Source organism: Pristiophorus japonicus, chromosome 9 (assembly GCF_044704955.1).
Source record: "Pristiophorus japonicus isolate sPriJap1 chromosome 9, sPriJap1.hap1, whole genome shotgun sequence".
Lineage (NCBI taxonomy): Eukaryota > Metazoa > Chordata > Chondrichthyes > Pristiophoridae > Pristiophorus > Pristiophorus japonicus.
The window spans coordinates 182,986,774-183,013,005 of record NC_091985.1 but is presented as its reverse complement, the minus strand read 5'-3'; the positions used below and the strand labels follow the sequence as shown (position 1 = coordinate 183,013,005).

The 26,232-nt window shown below is 49.5% G+C and overlaps 1 protein-coding gene across 4 annotated transcripts in view; it reads left to right on the top strand.

Moving 5' to 3' along the window:
- The window catches only part of LOC139273368 (zinc finger protein 229-like), a 154,466-nt gene extending 133,305 nt beyond the window's left edge, over positions 1–21,161 (top strand). For 3 of the 4 annotated variants that reach the window (XM_070890192.1, XM_070890194.1, XM_070890195.1), the window contains 2 exons: positions 6,712–6,880; positions 19,452–21,161. In XM_070890192.1, coding sequence (XP_070746293.1) covers positions 19,787–20,905 — 1,119 coding nt within the window. In that variant the 5' untranslated portion in view covers positions 6,712–6,880; positions 19,452–19,786 and the 3' untranslated portion in view covers positions 20,906–21,161. Of the gene's footprint in view, positions 1–6,500; positions 6,555–6,711; positions 6,881–19,451 lie in introns of those variants that run through there. The other variant, XM_070890196.1, reaches the window with a different exon arrangement.
- Positions 21,162–26,232: the final 5,071 nt, after the last annotated feature.

Sequence of the window (26,232 nt, the reverse complement as noted above, 5' to 3'; positions counted from 1 at the left end):
AGACAGTGTGTAACCCAGGGGTCCAGTGAGATCAGACAGTATGTAACCCGGGGGTGGACCCAGTGAGATCAGACAGTGTGTAACCCGGGGCTGGGCCCAGTGAGATCAGACAGTGTGTAACCCGTGGGCTGGGACCAGTGAGATCAGACAGTGTGTCACCCGGGGGCCCAGTGAGATCAGACAGTGTGTAACCCGGGGGGGGGCCCAGTGGGACCAGACACTGTGTAACCCGGGGGCCCAGTGAGATCAGATAGTGTGCAACCCGGGGGCCCAGTGGGATTAGTTAGTGTGAAACCCAGGGTGGGCTCAGTGAGATCAGATAGTGTGTAACCCGGGGGTGGGCGTAGTGAGATCAGACAGTGTGTATCCGGGGACCCAGTGACATCAGACAGTGTGCAATCCAGAGGCCCAGTGAGATCAGACAGTGTGTAACCCGGGGGTGGGCCCAGTGAGATCAGACAGTGTGTAACCCTGGGTTGGGCCCAATGAGATCAGACAGTGTGTAACCCGGTGTTGGGCCCAGTGAGATCAGACAGTGTGTAACCCGGGGTTGGGCCCAGTGAGATCAGACAGTGTGTATCCGGGGACCCAGTGACATCAGACAGTGTGCAATCCAGAGGCCCAGTGAGATCAGACAGTGTGTAACCCGGGGATGGTCCAGTGAGATCAGACACTGTGTAACCCGGGGGTGGGCCCAGTAAGATCAGACAGTGTGTTACCCGGGGGTGGGCCCAGTGAGATCAGACAGTGTGTAACCCTGGGTTGGGCCCAATGAGATCAGACAGTGTGTAACCCGGTGTTGGGCCCAGTGAGATCAGACAGTGTGTAACCCGGGGTTGGGCCCAGTGAGATCAGACAGTGTGTAACCCGGGGGTGGGCCCAGTGAGATCAGACAGTGTGTAACCCAGGGGCCCAGTGAGATCAGACAGTGTATAACCCGGGGTTGGGCCCAGTGAGATCAGACAGTGTGTAACCCAGGGGCCCAGTGAGATCAGACAGTGTGTAACCCGGGGGTGGGCCCAGTGAGATCAGACAGTGTGTAACCCGGGTTGGGTCCAGTGAGATCAGACAGTGTGTAACCCAGGGGCCCAGTGAGATCAGACAGTGTATAACCCGGGGGTGGGCCCAGTGAGATCAGACAGTGTGTAACCCGGGTGTGGGCCCAGTGAGATCAGACAGTGTGCAACCCAGGGGCCCAGTGAGATCAGACAGTGTGTAACCCGGGTTGGGCCCAGTGAGATCAGACAGTGTGTAACCCGGGGGTGGGCCCAGTGAGATCAGACAGTGTGCAATCCAGAGGCCCAGTGAGATCAGACAGTGTGTAACCCGGGGGTGGGCCCAGTGAGATCAGACAGTGTGTAACCCGGGGGTGAGCCCAGTGAGATCAGACAGTGTGTAACCCGGGGGTGGGCCCAGTGAGATCAGACAGTGTGTAACCCAGGGGCCCAGTGAGATCAGACAGTGTGTAACCCGGGGGTGGGCCCAGTGAGATCAGACATTGTGTAACCCGGGTGTGGGCCCAGTGAGATCAGACAATGTGTAACCCAGGGGCCCAGTGAGATCAGACAGTGTGTAACCCGGGTTGGGCCCAGTGAGATCAGACAGTGTGTAACCCGGGGGTGGGCCCAGTAAGATCAGACAGTGTGTTACCCGGGGGTGGGCCCAGTGAGATCAGACAGTGTGTAACCCTGGGTTGGGCCCAATGAGATCAGACAGTGTGTAACCCGGTGTTGGGCCCAGTGAGATCAGACAGTGTGTTACCCGGGGTTGGGCCCAGTGAGATCAGACAGTGTGTAACCCGGGGGCCCAGTGAGATCAGACAGTGTGTAACCCGGGGGTGGGCCCAATGAGATCAACAATGTGTAACCCGGGGGTGGGCCCAGTGAGATCAGACAGTGTGTAACCCAGGGGTCCAGTGAGATCAGACAGTATGTAACCCGGGGGTGGACCCAGTGAGATCAGACAGTGTGTAACCCGGGGGTGGACCCAGTGAGATCAGACAGTGTGTAACCCGGGGTGGGCCCAGTGAGATCAGACAGTGTGTAACCCGTGGGCTGGGACCAGTGAGATCAGACAGTGTGTCACCCGGGGGCCCAGTGAGATCAGACAGTGTGTAACCCGGGGGGGGGCCCAGTGGGACCAGACACTGTGTAACCCGGGGGCCCAGTGAGATCAGATAGTGTGCAACCCGGGGGCCCAGTGGGATTAGTTAGTGTGAAACCCAGGGTGGGGTCAGTGAGATCAGATAGTGTGTAACCCGGGGGTGTGCGTAGTGAGATCAGACAGTGTGTAACCCGGGGTGGGTCCAGTGAGATCAGACAGTGTGTAACCCGGGGGCCCAGTTAGATCAGACAGTGTGTTACCCGGGGGTGGGCCCAGTGAGATCAGACAGTGTGTAACCCGGGGGTGGGTCCAGTGAGATCAGACAGTGTGTAACCCGGGGGTGGGTCCAGTGAGATCAGACAGTGTGTAACCCGGGGGTGGGCCCAGTGAGATCAGACAGTGTGTAACCCGGGGGTCCAATGAGATCAGTCAGTGTGCAATCCCGGGGTAGACCAAGTGAGATCAGACAGTGTGTAACCCGGGGCTGGGCCCAGTGAGATCAGACAGTGTGTAACCCGGGGGTGGGCCCAGTGAGATCAGACAGTGTGTAACCCGGGGGCCCAGTGAAGTCAGACAGTGTATAAACCGGGGGTGGGCCCAGTGAGAATAGACAGTGTGTAACCCGGGGGTCCAGTGAGATCAGACTGTGTGTAACTGCGGGACCCACTGAGATCAGACAGTGTGTAAACCGGGGGTGGGCCCAGTGACATCAGACAGTGTGTAGCCCGGGGGTGGGTCCAGTGAGATCAGACAGTGTGTCACCCAGGGGCCCAGTGAGATCAGACAGTGTGTCACCCGGGGGCCCAGTGAGATCAGACAGTGTGTAACCCGGGGGCCCTGTGAGATCAGACAGTGTGTAACCCGGCGGTGGGCCCAGTGAGATCAGACAGTGTGTAATCCGGGGGTGAGCCCAGTGAGATCTGACAGTGCGTAACCAGGGGGTGGGCCCAGTGAGATCAGATAGTGTGTAACCTGGGGGGGTGGGCCCATTGAGATCAGACAGTGTGTAACCCGGGGGTTGGTCCAATGAGATCAGACAGTGTGTAACCCGGTGGTGAGCCCAGTGAGATCAGACAGTGTGTAACCCGGGGGTGGGCCCAGTGAGATCAGACAGTGTGTAACCCAGGGGCCCAGTGACATCAGACAGTGTGTAACCCGGGGATGGGCCCAGTGAGATCAGACAGTGTGTAACCCGGGGGTGGGCCCAGTGAGATCAGACAGTGTGTAACCCAGGGGCCCAGTGAGATCAGACAGTGTATAACCCGGGGGTGGGCCCAGTGAGATCAGACAGTGTGTAACCCAGGGGCCCAGTGAGATCAGACAGTGTGTAACCCGGGATGGGCCCAGTGAGATCAGACAGTGTGTAACCCGGGGGTGGGCCCAGTGAGATCAGACAGTGTGTAACCCAGGGGCCCAGTGAGATCAGACAGTGTATAACCCGGGGGTGGGCCCAGTGAGATCAGACAGTGTGTAACCCGGGTGTGGGCCCAGTGAGATCAGACAGTGTGTAACCCAGGGGCCCAGTGAGATCAGACAGTGTGTAACCCGGGGGCCCAGTGAAGTCAGACAGTGTATAAACCGGGGGTGGGCCCAGTGAGAATAGACAGTGTGTAACCCGGGGGTCCAGTGAGATCAGACTGTGTGTAACTGCGGGACCCACTGAGATCAGACAGTGTGTAAACCGGGGGTGGGCCCAGTGACATCAGACAGTGTGTAGCCCGGGGGTGGGTCCAGTGAGATCAGACAGTGTGTCACCCAGGGGCCCAGTGAGATCAGACAGTGTGTCACCCGGGGGCCCAGTGAAATCAGACAGTGTGTAACCCGGGGGCCCTGTGAGATCAGACAGTGTGTAACCCGGCGGTGGGCCCAGTGAGATCAGACAGTGTGTAATCCGGGGGTGAGCCCAGTGAGATCTGACAGTGCGTAACCAGGGGGTGGGCCCAGTGAGATCAGATAGTGTGTAACCTGGGGGGGTGGGCCCATTGAGATCAGACAGTGTGTAACCCGGGGGTTGGTCCAATGAGATCAGACAGTGTGTAACCCGGTGGTGAGCCCAGTGAGATCAGACAGTGTGTAACCCGGGGGTGGGCCCAGTGAGATCAGACAGTGTGTAACCCAGGGGCCCAGTGACATCAGACAGTGTGTAACCCGGCGGTGGGCCCAGTGAGATCAGACAGTGTGTAACCCGGGGGTGGGCCCAGTGAGATCAGACAGTGTGTAACCCAGGGGCCCAGTGAGATCAGACAGTGTATAACCCGGGGGTGGGCCCAGTGAGATCAGACAGTGTGTAACCCAGGGGCCCAGTGAGATCAGACAGTGTGTAACCCGGGATGGGCCCAGTGAGATCAGACAGTGTGTAACCCGGGGGTGGGCCCAGTGAGATCAGACAGTGTGTAACCGAGGGGCCCAGTGAGATCAGACAGTGTATAACCCGGGGGTGGGCCCAGTGAGATCAGACAGTGTGTAACCCGGGTGTGGGCCCAGTGAGATCAGACAGTGTGTAACCCAGGGGCCCAGTGAGATCAGACAGTGTGTAACCCGGGTTGGGCCCAGTGAGATCAGACAGTGTGTAACCCGGGGGTGGGCCCAGTGAGATCAGACAGTGTGCAATCCAGAGGCCCAGTGAGATCAGACAGTGTGTAACCCGGGGGTGGGCCCAGTGAGATCAGACAGTGTGTAACCCGGGGGTGGGCCCAGTGAGATCAGACAGTGTGTATCCGGGGACCCAGTGACATCAGACAGTGTGCAATCCAGAGGCCCAGTGAGATCAGACAGTGTGTAACCCGGGGATGGTCCAGTGAGATCAGACACTGTGTAACCCGGGGGTGGGCCCAGTAAGATCAGACAGTGTGTTACCCGGGGGTGGGCCCAGTGAGATCAGACAGTGTGTAACCCTGGGTTGGGCCCAATGAGATCAGACAGTGTGTAACCCGGTGTTGGGCCCAGTGAGATCAGACAGTGTGTAACCCGGGGTTGGGCCCAGTGAGATCAGACAGTGTGTCACCCGGGGGCCCAGTGAGATCAGACAGTGTGTAACCCGGGGGCCCAGTGAGATCAGACAGTGTATAACCCGGGGTTGGGCCCAGTGAGATCAGACGGTGTGTAACCCAGGGTGGGCCCAGTGAGATCAGACAGTGTGTAACCCAGGGGTCCAGTGAGATCAGACAGTATGTAACCCGGGGGTGGACCCAGTGAGATCAGACAGTGTGTAACCCGGGGGTGGACCCAGTGAGATCAGACAGTGTGTAACCCGGGGGTAGGCCCAGTGAGATCAGACAGTGTGTAACCCGTGGGCTGGGACCAGTGAGATCAGACAGTGTGTCACCCGGGGGCCCAGTGAGATCAGACAGTGTGTAACCCGGGGGGGGGCCCAGTGGGACCAGACACTGTGTAACCCGGGGGCCCAGTGAGATCAGATAGTGTGTAACCCGGGGGCCCAGTGAGATCAGACAGTGTGCAACCCGGGGGCCCAGTGAGATCAGACAGTGAGTAACCCGGGGGCCCAGTTCGATCAGATAGTGTGTAACCTGGGAGTGTGCCCAGTGGGATCAGTTAGTGTGAAACCCAGGGTGGGCTCAGTGAGATCAGATAGTGTGTAACCCGGGGGTGGGCGTAGTGAGATCAGACAGTGTGTAACCCGGGGGTGGGTCCAGTGAGATCAGACAATGTGTAACCCGGGGGTGGGTCCAGTGAGATCAGACAGTGTGTAACCCGGGGGTGGGCCCAGTGAGATCAGACAGTGTGTAACCCGGGGGTCCAATGAGATCAGTCAGTGTGTAATCCCGGGGTAGACCAAGTGAGATCAGACAGTGTGTAACCCGGGGCTGGGCCCAGTGAGATCAGACAGTGTGTAACCCGGGGGTGGGCCCAGTGAGATCAGACAGTGTGTAACCCGGGGGCCCAGTGAAGTCAGACAGTGTGTAACCCGGGGGCCCAGTTCGATCAGACAGTGTGTAACCTGGGGGTGTGCCCAGTGGGATCAGTTAGTGTGAAACCCAGGGTGGGCCCATTGAGATCAGACAGTGTGTAACCCGGGGGTGGGCGCAATGAGATCAGAATGTGTGTAACCCAGGGGTGGGCCCAGTGAGATTAGACAGTGTGTTACCCGGGGGTGGGCCCAGTGAGATCAGACAGTGTGTAACCCGGGGGTGGGTCCAGTGAGATCAGACAGTGTGTAACCCGGGGGTGGGTCCAGTGAGATCAGACAGTGTGTAACCCGGGGGCCCAGTTAGATCAGACAGTGTGTAACCCGGGGGCCCAGTTAGATTAGACAGTGTGTTACCCGGGGGTGGGCCCAGTGAGATCAGACAGTGTGTAACCCGGGGGTGGGTCCAGTGAGATCAGACAGTGTGTAACCCGGGGGTGGGCCCAGTGAGATCAGACAGAGTGTAACCCGGGGGCACAGTGAGATCAGACAGTGTGTAACCCGGGGAGAATTCCGATGATTTTCTGTAAGTCGACACATGCGGGACAGAGATCTGAGGAAAAGGATAAAATCAAACAGAAATACTGGACATGTTCTTTGCTGAAATGTTGGGAAAACACTTTACACTTCATTCCATTTCACAACATTAATATTCTTCTCATTTTCTGCCCTGTCATAATTAGCTCTCCCCCTGGTGAATGGCGGAGTGATTGAGAAAGTTCCACAGCTGGAAGGAAACAGGGATTGTGGACTGAGGAACAACAGCACATGAACCAGCGCAGGATTGTGAGAGCACCAACCAGTGAGCCCCTTCCGATTGAAAGTGCTTCAATAGATCGACTGGGGAGGAAGGTAAGAGAAAGTGCCATTTACTCAGATACACACCGGTCCTGTGGACAGTACACACAGGTTACAGAGTAATACAGGAAATGAGACTGGGAGAGTCTGACCACCGATTACAATTATCCAGCATGAGGCCGTGTAATGGGATGTAAAGTGAGATCAGTTTCTGTCTCTAAACACAGTCACAGTGAATCTTGTGTGTGTTTTAGAGTAAAGGGCTTTGATCTAAGAGGTGACTCCAGTTTGAGGCAGAGCCCAGCAGATGGACCGGTCTCTGTACATTAGGTGCGGCTGCACACACACCAACACCATCAGATCGCAATGTTCAAATATTTCCCATCTGGTGAGAAAGCCAATGGAAAGATTGAAGCGGAAGCACAGAGACAATTCACTGATCACGATGCACAGACCCATCTGAAAGACCAGCATGGCTATCACCCATAGAATCAATTATTCATTCATCAACATTTAAAATTGTAAGAAAATATTATTGATACCTACTTATATTGATAACTACTAATATTGAAGCATTGATCACTGGAGATATGTAGTATTCTAATATACTGAAACACAGATATGGAGAGTTGCAATTTATTGATTGGCGTCGTACTTGACTCCGAGATGAACTTCCGAGCCTATATTCCCGCAATCACCGAGTACGCTGACTTCCCCCTCCATAATATCGCCGGTCTCTACCTCATCTACTCAAACCCTCATCCACGCCTCTGATTGGCCTCACACCTCATACTCTCCGTAAACTTAAGCTTAAACTTAGGGGGCATAGTTTTAAGGTGGTTGGTGGAAGGTTTAGAGGGGATTTGAGGGGGGGACTTCTTTACACAGAGGGTTGTGGGGATCTAGAACTCACTGCCTGGAAGAGTGGTGGATACAGAAACCCACACCACTTAAAGTGCAGGGTTATTGACCTTGAGCTGGTAATTGGGATTAGACTAGATCACTTGTTGGCTGGCGCAGATATAATGGTAAGTGCTGCAGGGAATCGAATATGGCCAGGGTGATCTCCTGGACTAGTTTCGATTGCCTGGATGGGTGGGAGAGAAATTTTCCCAGATTTTTTTTCCTTAAATTGGCCTGGGTTTTTACCTGGTTTTTGCCTCTCCCAGGACATCACATGGCTCTGGTTGGGTTGAAGTGTAAAATGTTTTGGTGCAAGGGGTGTCGCAGTTGTGTGAGGCGGACTGGTTGGGCTGGGTGCTATTTACCTTTCCGCCATTGTTCATTGTTCATAGGTTTATATGTAACTTTAGGGCTGCTAACCGAGGGCCGTGCGGCTCTTTGTCGGCCGACTTGGACACGATGGTCCGAAATGGCCTCCTTCCGTGCTGTAAATTTCTATGTTTCTAAAACACTCCTGCACATATACTTACTCAAGAACACAAGTAGCAGCAGCAGGAGTAGGCCATACGGCCCCTCCCATCTGCTCCGCCATTCAGTAAGATCTCTATTCGATCGAGAATTTTTAAGATTCACAACTCTGAATGATGAAATAGCTCCTCCTCATAGTCTTAAATGACTGATCTCTTATCCTAATACTAGGACCTCTAACTTTGGACTATCTAGCCCTTGTCAATTCCTCTAAGAATTTTATATGTTTCAATGATATCACCTTCCGTTCTTCTAAACTCCAGAGAATATAGGCCTATTCTACTCAATCTGTCCTCAGCTCTCTCATCCCAATTTGTACCAATTTCCGTTCATCCATCACCTCTGAGCTCGCTGAACTACATTGGCTCCTGGTCCATCAATGGCTCGCTTTCAAAATTCTCATCCTTGTTTTGAAATCCGTCCAGGATCTTGCCCCTCCCTATTGCTGTAATCTCCTCCAGCCCTACAACCCTCAGAGATCTTTGCATTCCTCCAATTCTGGCCTCTTGAGCAGCCCCAATTTTCATCCCACCAATATTGGTGGCTGTATCTTCAGCTGCCGAGGCCAAAAGCTCTGGAATTCCCTCCCTAAACCTCTCGATCTTTATAATACTCCTTAATACCTACCCTTTTGAACAAGCTTTTAGTCACCTGTGCTAATATTTCCTGACGTGACTGGGTGTCAAATTTTGTTTGATAATGGTCCTGTGAAGTACCTTGGGACATTTTAGTACGTTTAAGGCGCGTTATAAATGCAATTTGTTGCTGATAACTGAAGCTATTTCAAATTGTAATATAATGAAACTACAGGCATGGGTAATTGCAATCGATTGATAACTGCAGAGGAAGAGGATTGTTATGTATTGCTAATAGCGTGAATTATTTTAACGTGAGGTGGCCCTTGCACATTAGCTACCACATGGGCTTGGCAGAGCAAGGTCTTGCTCCAATGGCAAGGGGAACACAAGATGATTGGAGACCAGGCTCTGCTGCATGTTTCCTCTGGCACTGATTCTCACTGGAATATAGTTTCCTCTGGCACTGACTCTCACTGGGGTACAGTTTCCTCTGGCACTGATTCTCACTGGAATATAGTTTCCTCTGGCACTGACTCTCACTAGGGTAGTTTACTCTGGCACTGACTCTCACAGGGGTATAGTTTCCTCTGGCACTGACTCTCACTGGGATACAGTTTCCTCTGGCATGGACTCTCACTGGGGTACAGTTTCCTGTGGCACTGACTCTCACTGGGGTACAGTTTCCTCTGGCACTGACTCTCACTGGGGTACAGTTTCCTGTGGCACTGACTCTCACTGGGGTACAGTTTCCTGTGGCACTGACTCTCTCTGGGGTACAGTTTCCTCTGACACAGATTTACTGTGTATCTAATTCGTGCTGCCCCTGCCCTGGGAGTGCTTGATGGGACAGTTTAGAGGGAGCTTTAACCTGAAACTGATCAGGAGCTGCGGGTGGAAAGTTTTCAGTGCAGTGGCAGATCGTACTGCTGCTGAATTTTAATTGATAAACTGCCAGCAGCGCAGTCGGGACGGACACCGAAGTTTGCCCTGCGGCAGTGTAGAGGGAACTTTACTCTGTATCTAACCCATACTCCACCTCGTCTGTGAGAATTTAGTGAGAATTTGAAAGCAATTGCTAGGGTAGATAGAGAGAAATTGATTCTGCTGCGGTGGGTGTCTAGGACAAGGGACATAACATTAAAATCAGATCCAGGCCATTCAGGAGAGATATTAGGAAACACTTCTTCACTCAATGGATGGTTGAAGTGTAGAACTTCCCACAATAAGCAATCGATGCTCGCCCATTGAATAATTCTGGGCCGGTTGTGATTTCTGCCCAATGACCCGTTGCTTGTTCCCTTGGATTGGATCTTTATTTATTCCCTATGGTTTCATTTCAGTTTCACTGCTGGACCCACCACTCAAAGCACTTTGTCTGATCAGCCCCTGGGAATGAGCAGACTCCTCCCTCATCTCCCACACTGCACCAGCTCTCCTCCTCTTTCCCCCTGGGTTGTGTTGCACACTGTGGGCCTTGGGCCTTCCCCGGGGATTCTCAGTATGAACAGGGGGATGTGTGTTGAGACAGGATGTCCCAGCTCTCCTCCTCTTTCCCCCTGGGTTGTGTTCCACACTCTGGGCCTTGGGCATTCCCCGGGGATTCTCAGTATGAACAGGGGGATGTGTGTTGAGACAGGATGTCCCAGCTCTCCACCTTTAAAGGGACAAGGAGAGCACCCGCTGGGCTGAATGGCCCTGCTTTATGACATCACTACAGTGCCTAGCAACCACCCTCCCTGGGCCCTGCTCATTATGGGCTGTGTTGAGCTCAGTGCTGTTACATGAAGGGAAACAGGAGCAGGATTCGAGCCGTGTGGAGCCCAGGATTAATGGGGAGAGGTACAGGATCAATTTATATCTTATTGAGAGAGAAATGTCAGTGTCCCGGACACTCCCTGTCCCTCAGTATCTGTGTCGGGGAGCGACCGATGGGTTCACTCTGTATCGAACCCATGCTGTGCCTGACTGGAGAGTGTTTGATGCTGGCACGAGCTGCTCAGCTCAATGAGCACAACATTTAACCCAAAGATAATCAGATAAACCCATCAGCTTCTCCCCTGGACACAGGTCCTGAAGGACAGGGAGTGTCTCTAATAATTTGGCTGGTGTCCTTGATCAAATTTAAACACCTCACATCTCTTTTTAAATTTGTTCATGGGATGTGGGCGTCGCCTCTCACCTCTCATTCTTCTAAATGCTCGAGAATATAGGCCTGGTCTACTCAATCTCTCATAGGACAATCCCCCCATCCCAGGAATCAGTCTGGTGAACCTTCGTTGCACTCCCTCTATATCAAGTTTATCTTTCCTTAGGTAAGGAGACCAAAACTGTGCACAGTACCCCAGGTGTGGTCTCACCAGGGCTCTGTATAATTGCAGTAAGACGTCTTTACTCTTATACTCAAATCCTCTTGTAATAAAGACCAACATACCATTTACTTTCTTAATTGCTTGCTGTACCTGCATGTTAACTTTCAGTGATTTGTGTACAAGGACACCCAGGTCCCTCTGAACACCAACATTTCCCAATCTCTCATCATTTAAAAAAAAATACTCTGCCTTTCTATTTCTACTATGTGTATAACTTAACATTTCTTCACACAATATTCCATTTGCCTTGTTCCTGCCCACTCATTGAGCCTGTATATATCCCCTTGAAACATCTTTTTATCCTCCTCACAACTTACATTCCCAATTAGCTTTGTATCCTCAGCAAACTTCAATATATTACATTTGGTCCCCTCATCCAAATTATTGATATAGATTGTGAATAGCTGGGGCCCAAGCACTGATCCTCGCAGCACCCCACCAGTTACAGCCTGCCAACCTGAAAATGACCCGTTTATTCCTACTCTCTGTTTTCTGTCTGTTAACCAATCCTTAATCCTTGCTGGTATATAACGCCCAATCCCATGAGCCCTAATTTTGTTTAATAATCTCGTGTGGCACCTCATCGAATTCCTGCTGTAAATCTAAATACACCACATCCAGTGGTTCCCCTTTATCTATCCTGCTAGTTACAACCTCAAAAAACACTAACAGATTTGTCAAGAACAATTTCCCTTTCATAAATCCATGTTGATTCTTCCCAATCCTGTTATTAGTTCTGAAGTGCCCTGTTACTATGTGCTTAATAATAGATTTTAGCATTTTCCCTAATACTGATGTCAGGACTACCAATACTGCACAGGTTTGATATAGAGTAAATCTCACTCCATCCTGTCCCAAACACTACCAGGGTTGATAGAGTAAATCTCAGTCTACAATATCCCAAACACTCCCAGGGCAATTATACACGGGTTAGATTCAGAGTAAAGCTCCCTCTACACTGTACCATCAAATACTCCCAGGGCAGGTACAGCACAGGTTAGATACAGAGTAAAGCTCCCTCTACACTGTCCCATCAAGTATTCCAAGGGCAGGTGCAACACAGGTTAGATGCAGAGTAAAGGTCCCACTCCGCTGTCTCACCGGACATTCTCAGGGCAGGTGCAGCACGGTTTACATAAAGATTAAATCTCCCTTTAGCCTGTCCCAAACACTCCCAGGAAGGATATACTAGTCTTGGAGGGGGTACAGAGACGATTCACTTGGCTGATTCCGGAGATGAGGGGGTTACCTTCTGATGATAGATTGAGTAGACTGGGTCTTTACTCGTTGGAGTTCAGAAGGATGAGGGGTGATCTTATAGAAACATTTAAAATAATGAAGGGGATCGACAAGATAGAGGCAGAGAGGTTGTTTCCACTGGTCGGGAAGACTAGAACTAGGGGGCACAGCCTCAAAATACGGGGTAGCCAATTTAAAACCGAGTTGAGAAGGAATTTCTTCTCCCAGAGGGTTGTGATTCTGTGGAATTCTCTGCCCAAGGAAGCAGTTGAGGCTAGCTCATTGAATGTATTCAAAACACCGATAGATAGATTTTTAACCAATAAGGGAATTAAGGGTTACGGGGAGCGGGCGGGTAAGTGGAGCTGAGTCCACGGCCAGATCAGCCATGATCTTTTTGAATGGCGGAGCAGGCTCGAGGGGCTAGATGGCCTACTCCTGTTCCTAATTCTTATGTTCTTATGTTAGGTACTGCATTGGTTAGAGGCAGAGTTCATCTCCCTGTACGATGTCCCATCAAACACTGCAGAACAGGTGCAGCACGGGGTTAGATACAGAATAAAGCTTCCTCTACACTGTCCCATCAAATTTTATTGAATGGGGAGCAGGCTCGGGGAGTCAGGTGGCCCACTCCTGCTCCTATTTCTCATGGTCTTATGTACCCAGCATGCCTCGCGGGGGAGAATGTGCCGCACCCAGACGACAGGAGCTCAGTGCGCAGGCGCGGGTCCTGGCTGTGTTTGGAGCATGCGCGGTGTGTGTAATGGCGGAGGCGACACGTTTTGGACAGGCTCCACAGAAGTGTCCTTTTGAGTGGGACGGAACGGAGTAATGGACCAGCGGGGAGCCGGGGAGGCTTCATAACCACCTGGTGCCCACCGCAAGCCCGGAATAATAACCGGAATATCGGCGGTTGCAGCTTCAGGGCTTTCTCCCGATTACAGGCCCAGGCTAACGGTGGCCATCTTGGTACAGGAAGGCAGGTTCAGTGCTCCGCCATCTTGATTCAGTGAGTAGCACAGCGCATGCGCGTCCATCTTAGTACTGGAACTGAACCCAGCCAGAGTCAACACCTTCAGGGGAGGGGTACCAGTGAGTGTAGAACTGAACCCAGCCAGAGTCAGCACCTTCAGGGGAGGGGTACCAGTGAGTGTAGAACTGAACCCAACCAGAGTCAGCACCTTCAGGGGAGGGGAACCAGTGAGTGTAGAACTGAACCCAGCCAGAGTCAGCACCTTCAGGGGAGGGGTACCAGTGAGTGTAGAACTGAACCCAGCTAGAATCAGCACTTAAGGGAAGGAGAGGGAGGGGAACATAAGAACATAAGAAATAGGAGCAGGAATAGGCCATACGGCCCCTCGAGCCTGTTCCGCCATTTAATACGATCATACATCCAACCACTTCCCTGCCCAATCCCCATAACCACATAATCCCTTATCGGTTAAGAAACTGTCTAGCTCGGTCTTAAATTTATTCAATGACCCAGCTTCCACAGCTCTCTGAGGCAGCGAATTCCACAGATTTACAACCCTCCTGAGAGAAGAAATTTCTCCTCATCTCAGTTTTAATTCGGCAGCTCCTTATTCTAAGTTTATGCTCCCTAGTTCTAGTCTCCCCTATCAGTGGATCATTCTCTCTGCAACGGCCTTCTCAAGCCCCCTCCTAATCTTATACATTTCGATAAGATCACCTCTCATTCTTCTGAATTGCAATGAGTAGAGGCCCAACCTCCTCAACCTTTCCTCATTAGTCAACCCCCTCATCTCCGCAATGAACCTAGTGAACCTTCTCTGAACTGCCTCCAAAGCAAGTATATCCTTTCGTAAATATGGAAACCAAAATCTTTACGCAGTATTCCAGGTGTGGCCTCACTAATACCCTGTATAACTGTAGCAAGACTTCCCCGCATTTATACTCAATCCCCTTTGCAATAAAGGCTAAGATTCTATTGGCGTTCCTGATCAATTACTGTACCTGCATACTTTATGCACAAGTACCCCCAGCTTCCACTGTACTGCAGCACTTTCCAATTTTTGTCCATTCAAATAATAACTTGCTCTTTGATTTATTTCTGCCATCGTGCATGACCTCACACTTTCCAATATTAGACTCCATCTGCCAAATGTGTGCCCACTCACTTAGCGTGTCTGTGTCCTTTGCAGATTTTTTGTGTCATCCTCACACATTGATTTTCCTCCCATCTTTGCATCGTTGGCAAACTTGACTACGTTACACTCAGTCCTTTCTTCCAAGTCGTTAATATAGATTGTAAATAGTTGGGGTCCCAGTACTGATCCCTGCGGCACCCCACTAGGTACTGATTGCCAACCCGAGAATGAACCATTTATCCCGACTTTCTGTTTTCTGTTAGTTAGGCAATCCTCTATCCATACTAATTTATTACCCCCCAACCCGATGATATTTTATCTTGTGTGGTAATCTTTTATGTGGCACGTTGTCAATGCCTTCTGGAAGTCCAAATACATCACATCCACTGGTTCCCTTTTATCCACCCTGTTCGTGACATCCTCAAAGAGTTCCAGCAAATTTGTCAAACATGACTTTCCCTTCATAAATCGATGGTGACCCTGCCTGACCAAATTATGCTTTTCCAAATAACCTGCTACTCCTTCTTTAATAATGGACTCAAACATCTTCCCAACCACAGATGTTAGGCTAACTGGTCTATAGTTTCCTGCTTTTTGTCTGCCTCCTTTTTTAAATAGAGGCATTACATTTGCAGTTTTCCAGTCTGCTGGGACCTCCCCAGAATCCAGGAAATTTTGGTAAATTACCACCAATGCTAATTCCCCGGTCTCGTCCTCCTCGATTTCATAGGGTGCATAAGGGACGGGTTCCTTGAGCAGTATGTAACTGAACCAAACAGCGGGCAGGCTATTTTGGATCTGGTCCTGTGTAATGAGACAGGATTAATAAACAATCTCCCAGTAAAGGATCCACTTGGAATGAAAGCCCATAGCATGGTTGAATTTCAAATTCAGATGGAGGGTGAGAAAGTTGGAATTCAACCAGTGTACTCAGCTTAAATAAAGGAGACTTCAAAGGAATGAGGGATGAGTTGGCTGAAGTGGACTGGAAAAATAGATCAAAGTGTAGGATGGTTGATGAACATAAAAGATTCTGACGGGACTGGACAGGTTAGATGCGGGAAGAATGTTCCCGATGTTGGGGAAGTTCAGAACCAGGGGACATAGTCTTAGGATAAGGGGTAGGCTATTTAGGACCGAGATGAGGAGAAACTTCTTCATTCAGAGAGATGTAAACCTGTGGAATTCCCTGCCGCAGAGAATTGTTGATGCCAGTTCACTGGATATATTCAAGAGGGAGTTAGATATGGCTCTTACGGTTAAGGGGATCAAGGGGTATGGAGAGAAAACAGGAAAGGGGTACTGAAGGAATGATCAGCCATGATCTTATTGAATGGCGGTGCAGGCTCGAAGGGCCGAATGGCCTACTCCTGCACCTATTTTCTATATTTCTATGTGTACATTTAAGGAGATATTTCACAACTCTCAAGAAAAATATATTCCAGTGAGGTAGAAAGGTCGTAAGAGAAAAGATAGCCCTCCGTGGCTAACAGAGAAATAAAGGACAGTATCCAATTAAAAACAAGGACATACAATGTGGGCAAAACCAGTAGGAGGACAGAAGTTTGGGAAGCATTTAAAAGCTAACAAAAAATGAATGAAAAAATGATTAAGAAAGAGAAGATAGACTATGAAAGTAAACAAACATGAAAATAAAAACAGATAGCAAGAGTTTCTATAGGTATATAAAAAGGAAAAGAGCGGCTAAAGTAAATATTGGTCCCTTAGAGGACGAGACCGGGGAATTAGTAATGGGAAACATGGAGATGGCAGAAACTCTGAACAAATATTTTGTATCAGTCTTTACGGTAGAGGACACTAATAATATTCCAACAGTGGATAGTCAAGGGTCTACAGCGGGGGAAGGAACTTAACACAATCACAATCACTGAGGAGGTGGTACTCAGTAAGATAATGGGACTAAAGGCAGATAAATCCCCTGGAACTGATGGCTTGCATCCCAGGGTCTTAATAAAAGTAGCGGCAGGGATAGTGGATGCATTGGTTGTAATTCATCAAAATTCCCTGGATTCTGGAGAGGTTCCAACAGATTGGAAAACTGCCAATGTAACGCCTCTATTTAAAAAAAGGAGGCAGACAAAAAGTAGGAAACTATAGACCAGTTAGCCTAACATCTGTGGTTGGAAAAATGTTGGGGTCCATTATTAAAGAAGTAGTGGCAGGAAATTTGGAAAAGAAAAATTCGGTCAGGCAGAGTCAGCATGGATTTCTGAAGGGGAAGTCATGTTTGACAAATTTGCTGGAATCCTTTGAGGATGTAACGAACAGGGTGGATAAAGGGGAACCAGTGGATGTGATGTATTTGGACTTCCAGAAGGCATTTGACAATGTGCCACATAAAAGGTTACTGCACAAGATAAAAGTTCATGTTGTTGGGGGATTGCAAAGTGCTGCAGTACAGCGGGACCTGAGGGTACTTGTGCATGAAACACAAAAGGTTAGTATGCAGGTACAGCAAGTGATCAGGAAAGCCAATGGAATCTTGGCCTTCTTTGCAAAGGGGATGGAGTATAAAAGCAGGGAAGTCTTGCCACAGTTGTACAGGGTATTGGTGAGGCCACACCTGGAATACTGCGTGCAGTTTTGGTTTCCATATTTACGAAAGGATATACTTGCTTTGGAGGAAGTTCAGAGAAGGTTCACAAGGTTGATTCCAGAGATGAGAGGGTTGACTTATGAGGAAAGGCTGAGTAGGTTGGGCCTCTACTCATTGGAATTCAGAAGAATGAGAGGTGATCTTATCGAAACGTATAAGATTATGAGGGGGCTTGACAAGGTGGATGCAGAGAGGATCCACTGATAGGGAAGACTAGAACTAGGGGGCATAATATTAGAATAAGGGGTCACCCATTTAACACTGAGATGAGGAGAAATTTTTTCTCTGAGGGTTGTTGATCTGTGGAATTCACTGCCTCAGAGAGCTGTGGAAGCTGAGACATTGAAAATATTCAAGACAGAAATAGACAGCTTCTTAAATGATCCGGGAATAAGGGGTTATGGAGAGCGGGCAGGGAAGTGGACCTGAGTCCACGATCGAATCAGCCAAGATTGTAATCAATTGCAGAGCAGGCTCGAGGGGCCGTATGGCCTACTCCTGCTCCTATTTCTTATGTTCCTACGTACTAGCATACCCCCCCCGCCCCCTCCTCACGGCGAGGATATTGGTCCCGGCGCTGTTGAGGTACAAGCCATCTGGCCTGTACAGGTCCCACCTCCCCCAGAAGCGGTCGCAATGCCTCAGGAAACTAAAGCCCTCCTGCATACACCATCTCTCCAGTTACGCATTTATCTGCTCGAGCCTCCTATTTCTGTACGCACTAGCTCGTGGCACCGGGAGTAATCCGGAGATTACTACCTTTGAGGTCCTGCTCCTAGCTCCCTAAACTCTGCCTGCAGGACCTCATCCCTCTTTCTACCTTTGTCATTGGTCCCGATATGGACCACAACCTTTGGCTGTTCACCTTCTTTCCACCCCCCAGAATGCCCTGCAGCCGATCGGTGACATCCTGGACCTGGTACCTGGGAGGCAACATACCATCCTGGAGTCACGTCTGTGGCCGCAGAAACACCAGTCTGCTCCCCTGACTATTGTATCCCCTACCACTATAGCTCTTCCATTCTTCTTCCTCCCCCCTGTGCAGCTGAGCCACCCGTGGTGCCGTGGATTTGTCTCTGGCTGCACTCCCCAGAGCCACCATCGCCCTCACTGGTACTCAGAACAGAGTACCGGTTGGAGAGCGAGATGGACTCGGGACTCCTGCACTACCTGCCTGGTCCTCCTCTTCTGTCCGGTGCTCACCCACTCCCTCTCTGCCTGGACACTCTAAAGCTGCGGGGTGAGCACCTCTAGAAACGTGCTATCCACAAGCTCTCAGTCTCACGGACACACCGCAGTGATTCCAGACGCTGCTCAAGCTCCAAAACACACAGCTCGACTTGGTGCAGCTGGAGACACCTCCTGCACACGTGGTCGTCCCAACTGCACGAAGCATCCAGGATTTCCCACATGCCACAGGATGTGCAATCCACGGGACTGGGCTATCCTGCCATCCCTCGAGTTACACTCACAACTATCAAGTAGAACTAAACTCTAAACCTTAGAAAAACACACCCAACCACTATTCAGCAATCAGCTGATTTAACTAACCTTTATTTAAAGACTAAGTAATAACTTAACAGAGAAAAAAAAACCTTCAGGGGAGGAGAGGGAGGGGAACCAGTGAGTGTAGAACTGACCCCAGCCAGAGTCAGCACCTTCAGGGGAGGGGAACCAGTGAGTGTAGAACTGAACCCAGCCAGAGTCAGCACCTTCAGGAGAGGGGAACCAGTGAGTGTAGAACTGAACCCAGCCAGAGTCAGCACCTTCAGGGGAGGGGAACCAGTGAGTGTAGAACTGAACCTAGCCAGAGTCAGTACCTTCAGGGGAGGGGAACCAGTGAGTGTAGAACTGAACCCAGCCAGAGTCAGCACCTTCAGGGGAGGGGAACCAGTGAGTGTAGAACTGAACCTAGCCAGAGTCAGTACCTTCAGGGGAGGGGAACCAGTGAGTGTAGAACTGAACCCAGCCAGAGTCAGAACCTTCAGGGGAGGGGAACCAGTGAGTGTAGAACTGAACCCAGCCAGAGTCAGAACCTTCAGGGGAGGGGAACCAGTGAGTGTAGAACTGAACCCAGCCGGAATTGGTGGTGAAAACCGGGAATGTTGGAGAAATGTGCGATGGGTTTGGATTTCAGCACAGCAGGAGGGACAATGTGTGGGACCGGGATTTACAGCTTTGGAAGAACAAGAGAGGAAAGAATGTTCCATGGAAACTCGATGTGTCTATCCTGAATTTCTGTCTTGTACTGACAGTGATGAGTTTTATTATCTCCTTTTACAGTGTATTAGAAGGGGAGATTTTCAGACAGGAAACACAAACCAAACAACACGTCAAGATCTGACGGAGTCAATCGATTCATCAGGACGTGAATATCATCGGCTTTTGAAAGTGAAAGGAGAAATGTTTGTCTGTTCTGTCTGTGGGAAAAGATTTCAAACATCAGTGTGACTGGAAAAGCACCGAGATACACACACCCGAGTGAGTGTTCCAGTGCACTGACTGCAGAAAGAGCTTTAACCAGTTACACAGCCTGGAAAAACATCGCACCATTCACAGTGGGTAGAAACTGTAAATGTGTTCTGTGCGTGGGCGAGGCTTCAACTGATCGTCCAACCATGGAGAGTCACAAGGATACCCGCACCACGGAGAAACCGTGGAAATGTGACTGTGGGAAGGGTTTAAGATCACCGTCTGAGCTGGAAATTCATCGACGCAGTCACACTGGGGAGAGGCCGTTCACCTGCTCTGAGTGTGGGAAGGGATACACTCATTCATCCACCCTGCTGACACACCAGCGAGTTCACACTGGGGAGAGGCCGTTCACCTGCTCTGAGTGTGGGAAGGGATTCACTCAGTCATCCAAACTGCTGATACACCAGCGAGTTCACACTGGGGAGAGGCCGTTCACCTGCTCTGAGTGTGGGAAAGGATTCACTCAGTCATCCAACCTGCTGATACACCAGCGAGTTCACACTGGGGAGAGGCCATTCACCTGCTCTGCGTGTGGGAAGGGATTCACTCATTCATCCACCCTGCTGATACACCAGCGAGTTCATGCTGGGGAGAGGCCGTTCACCTGCTTTGAGTGTGGGAAGGGATTCACTCATTCATCCACCCTGCTGACACACCAGCGAGTTCACACTGGGGAGAGGCCATTCACCTGCTTTGAGTGTGGGAAGGGATTCACTCATTCATCCACCCTGCTGACACACCAACGAGTTCACACTGGGGAGAGGCCATTCACCTGCTTTGAGTGTGGGAAGAGATTCACTCATTCATCCACCCTGCTGACACACCAGCGAGTTCACACTGGGGAGAGGCCGTTCACCTGCCCCGTGTGTGGGAAGGGATTCACTCGGTCATCCCACCTGCTGACACACCAGCGAGTTCACACTGAGGAGAGACCATTCACCTGCTCTCAGTGTGGGAAGGGATTCACTCAGTCATCCACCCTGCTGACACACCAGCGAGTTCACACTGTGGAGAGGCCGTTCACCTGCTCTGAGTGTGGGAAGGGATTCACTCTGTCATCCAACTGGCTGGAACACCAGCGAGTTCACACTGGGGAGAGACCATTCACCTGCTTTGAGTGTGGGAAGGGTTTCACTCATTCATCCACCCTGCGGGAACACCAGCGAGTTCACACTGGGGAGAGGCCGTTCACCTGCCCTGTGTGTGGGAAGGGATTCGCTCGGTCATCCCACCTGCTGACACACCAGCGAGTTCACAAGTGACTGCAGGGTTTGGAATCTGCTGTTATTGCTGCTGTTAATCACATCCCGACTGAATCATGTTCATTCTGACAGTTGGGGTTTGTTTCTGCAGATGTTAATAACCCTATAACTGGGCTGGACTTTAATATTCTGGATATATTGCTGATTGTGTTCTTGGGGCTGCAGTGTCCATTTATGAAACGCCGTGTGTTATCTTTCCCCTTAATTCAGTGACTCACAACAGAAATTCAATTTGGAATAAAATTATAAACTTTTACTTTAATTCTAAATTGATCTTTGGTACAAAATCTACAATAGTGTGTGAAAGTTTCTACTGAATAAAATCTCCAATTAGAAAGAGCTTGCTGACAATTCTTACTGACTTGCACATTGCACAGTGGCCCCTCCATTATCCACCAGAAAGAAGGGGAATGGGAATTGGCGGGAAATCAGTGTCCCCAAATATTGCCCCTCCCGTCTGGTGTAGCAATCCCCTCGGCATGGGAATGGAGACAAGTCCAGACCAAAACTGTACGCAGTACTCCAGGTGTGGTCTTACCAACGCCCTGTACAGTTGTAGCAGGACTTCCCTACTTTTATACTTCATCCCCCTTGCAATAAAGGCCAGCATTCCATTTACCTTCCTGGTTATTTGCTGTAACTACATACTAACTTTTTGAGTTTCATGTACAAGAACCCCCAGATCCTTCTGTACTGCAGCATTTTGTAATGGTCATATATAAATAATTTACTTTTTTATTTTTCCTGCCAAAGTGGATAACCTGACATGTTACCACATCATAGTCCATCTGACAGATTTCTGCCATCTCATTGAGCCTATCTATATCCCTTTGTAGATTATTTGCGTCCTCCTTACAACTTGCTTTCCCACCATCTTTATATCATCAGCAAATTTGGCCGCGATACACTCGGTCCCTTCATCCAAGTCATTAATATAAATTGTAAATAGTTGAGGCCCCAGCACTGATCCCTGCGGCACCCCACTAGTTACTGATTGCCAACCAGAGAATGACTCTCTGTTCTCTGTTTGTCAGCCAGTCCTCTTTCAATGCTGATATATTACCTCCAACCCTGTGAACTTTTACCTTATGCAGTAACCTTTTATGTGGCACCTTGTCAAATGCCTTCTGGAAGTCCAAATGCAGCTGATCCACTGGTTCCCCTTTATCCACCCTGTTCGTTACATCCTCAAAGAATTCCAGCAAATTTGTCAAACATGACTTCCCCTTCATAAATCTATGCTGACTGCTTGACCGAATTTTGCTTTACCAAATGCCCTGCTACTGCTTTAATAATGGACTCCAACATTTTCCCAAACACAGATGTTAGGCTAACTAGTTTCCCTCTTTTTGTCTGCCAACTTTTTTAAATAGGCATGTTACATTTGCAGTTTTCCAATCTGCTGGGACCTACCCAGAATCGTGGGAATTTTGGTAAATTTCAACCAGTGCATCCACTATCCCTGCCGCTACTTCTCTTGCAGAAATTTGCAGATGACACAAAGATTAGTGGGAAAGCGGGTTGTGTAGAGGACACAGAGAGGCTGCAAAGAGATTTAGATAGGTTAAGCGAATGGACTACAATGTTGGAAAAATGAGGTCATCCACCTTGGGGAAAAAAAACTGTAAAAGGGAATATTATTTGAATGGGGAGAAATTACAACATGCTGCGGTGCAGAGGGACCTGGGGGTCCTTGTGCATGAAACTCTTTTTGGATCCTTGTGCATGAATCCCAAAAAGTTAGTTTGCAGGTGCAGCAGGTAATCAGGAAGGCAAATGGAATGTTGGCCTTCATTGTGAGAGGGATGGAGTACAAAAGCAGGGAGGTCCTGCTGCAACTGTACAGGGTATTGGTGAGGCTGCACCTGGAGTACTGCGTGCAGTTTTGGTCACCTTACTTAAGGAAGGATATACTAGCTTTGGAGGGGGTACAGAGACGATTCACTCGGCTGATTCCGGAGATGAGGGGGTTACCTTATGATGATAGATTGAGTAGACTGGGTCTTTACTCAGAAGGATGAGCGATGATCTTATAGAAACATTTAAAATAATGAAAGGGATAGACAAGATAGAAGCAGAGAGGTTGTTTCCACTGGTTGGGGAGACTAAATCTAGGAGGCATAGCCTCACAATACAGGGGAGCCAATTTAAAATCGAGTTGAGAAGGAATTTCTTCTCCCAGGGGGTTGTGAATCTGTGGAATTCTCTGCCCAGGGAAGCAGTTGAGGCTAGCTCATTGAATGTATTCAAATCACAGATAGATAGATTTTTAACCAATAAGGGAATTAAGGGTTATGGGGAGCGGGCGGGTAAGTGGAGCTGAGTCCATGGCCAGATCAGCCATGATCTTGTTGAGTGGAGGAGCAGGCTCGAGGGGCTAGATGGCCTACTCCTGTTCCTAATTCTTATGTTCTTATGAGACCTTAGGATGCAAGCCACTCCGCTGCAAATCTTTCCAACTCAAATATTTATCTCTTTTGAAAGTAACATGTGAATCTGCTTCCATGACATGAATAGCACGTTTAGTGAGTTGGGCTTACCGCAGGTAAAGGGTCCACAGCCAGATAGGAAATGGAAGACTAACAGGAAGAGCAGTGCAAGGAAGATTGTGCAGGAGTCCCCTGCGGTCATCCCCCTGCAAAACAGATACACCGCTTTGAATACTGTTGAGGGGGATGACTCATCAGGGGGGAGCAGCAGCAGCCAAGTTCATGGCACCATGGCTGGCTCTGCTGCACAGGAGGGCAGGAAAAAGAGTGGGAGAGCGATAGTGATAGGGGATTCAATTGTACGGGGAATAGACAGGTGTTTCTGCGGCCGCAACCGAGACTCCAGGATGGTATGTTGCCTCCCTGGTGCAAGAGTCAAGGATGTCTCGGAGCGGGTGCAGGACATTCTGAAAAGGGAGGGTGAACAGCCAGTTGTTGTTGTGCACATTGGTACCAACGAAATAGGTAAAAAAACAGGATGAGGTCCTACGAGACAAATTTAAGGAGCTAGGAGCTAAATTAAAAAGTAGGACCTCAAAAGTAGTCATCTCGGAATTGCTACCAGTGCCACGTGCTAGTCAGAGTAGGAATCGCAGGATAGCTCAGATGAATACGTGGCTTGAGCAGTGGTGCAGCAGGGAGGGATTTAAATTCCTGGGACATTGGAACCGGTCTAGGGGACGTGGGACCACTACAAACCGGATGGTCTGCATCTAGGCAGGACTGGAACCAATGTCCTTGGAGGAGTGTTTGCTAGTGCTGTTGGGGAGGAGTTAAACTAATATGGCAGGGGGATGGGAACCTATGCAGGGAGACTGAAACAAAATGGAGACAGAAGCAAAAGACAGGAAGGAAATGCGTAAAAGTGGAGGACAGAGAAACCCAAGGCAAAAAACAAAAAAGGCCACTTTGCAGCAACATTCTAAAGGTTCTAAGTGTGTTAAAAAGGCAAGACTTAAGGCTCTGTGCCTCAATACGAGGAGTATTCGGAATAAGGTGGCCGAATTAACTGCGTAGATAGCAGTTAACGGATACGATGTGGTTGGCATCACGAAGACATGGCTCCAGGGTGACCAAGACCAACATCCAAGGGTATTCAACATTAGGAAGGATAGACAGAAAGGAAAAGGAGGCGGGGTGGCGTTGCTGGTGAAAGAGGAAATTAATGCAATTGTAAGGAAAGACATTAGCCTGGATGATGTGGAATCGGTATGGGTGGAGCTACGGAATACCAAGGAGCAGAAAACGCAAGTGGGAGTTGTGTACAGACTTCCAAACACTAGTAGTGATGTTGGGGAGGGCATCAAACAGGAAATTAGGGGTGCATGCAATAAAGGTGCAGCAGTTATCATGGGTGACTTTAATATGCATATAGATTGGGCTAACCAAACTGGAAGCAATACGGTGGAGGAGGATTTCCTGGAGTGCATAAGGGATGGTTTTCTAGACCAATATGTCGAGGAACCAACTAGCGGGGAGGCCATCTTTGACTGGGTGTTGTGTAATGAGAGAGGATTAATTAGCAATCTCGTTGTGCGAGGCTCCTTGGGGAAGAGTGACCATAATATGGTGGAATTCTACATTAGGATGGAGAATGAAACAGTAAATTCAGAGACCATGGTCCAGAACTTAAAGAAGGGTAACTTTGAAGGTATGAGGTGTGAATTGGCTAGGATAGATTGGCGAATGATACTTAAGGGGTTGACAGTGGATGGGCAATGGCAGACATTTAGAGACCGCATGGATGAACTACAACAATTGTACATCCCTGTCTGGCGTAAGAATAAAAAAGGGAAAGTGGCTCAACCGTGGCTATCAAGGGAAATCAGAGATAGTATTAAAGCCAAGGAAGTGTCATACAAATTGGCCAGAAATAGCAGCGAACCCGGGGACTGGGAGAAATTTAGAACTCAGCAAAGGAGGACAAAGGGTTTGATTAGGGCAGGGAAAATAGAGTACGAGAGGAAGCTTGCAGGGAACATGAAAATGGACTGCCAAAGCTTCTATAGATATGTAAAGAGAAAAAGGTTAGTAAAGACAAACGTAGATCCCCTGCAGTCAGAATCAGGGGAAGTCATAACTGGGAACAAAGAAATGGCAGACCAATTGAACAAGTACTTTGGTTCGGTATTCACTAAGGAGGACACAAACAACCTTCCGGATATAAAAGGGGTCAGAGGGTCTAGTAAGAAGGAGGAACTGATGGAAATCCTTATTAGTCGGGAAATTGTGTTGGGGAAATTGATGGGATTTAAGAACGATTAATCCCCAGGGCCTGATGGTCTGCATCCCATGGTACTTAAGGAGGTGGCCTTGGAAATAGCGGATGCATTGACAGTCATTTTCCAACATTCCATAGACTCTGGATCAGTTCCTATGGAGTGGAGGGTAGCCAATGTAACCCCACTTTTTAAAAAAAGGAGGGAGAGAGAAAACAGGGAATTATAGACCGGTCAGCCTGACATTGGGATTGAAGGCCGATAAAATCCCAGGGCCTGATAGTCTGCATCCCATGGTACTTAAGGAAGTGGCCTTGGAAATAGCGGATGCATTGACAGTCATTTTCCAACATTCCATAGACTCTGGATCAGTTCCTATCGAGTGGAGGGGAGCCAATGTAACCCCACTTTTTGAAAAAGGAGGGAGAGAGAAAACAGGGAATTATAGACCGGTCAGCCTGACATCGGTAGTGGGTAAAATGATGGAATCAATTATTAAGGATGTCATAGCACCGCATTTGGAAAGAGGTGGCATGATAGGTCCAAGTCAGCATTGATTTGTGAAAGGGAAATCACGCTTGACAAATCTTCTGGAATTTTTTGAGGATATTTCCAGTAG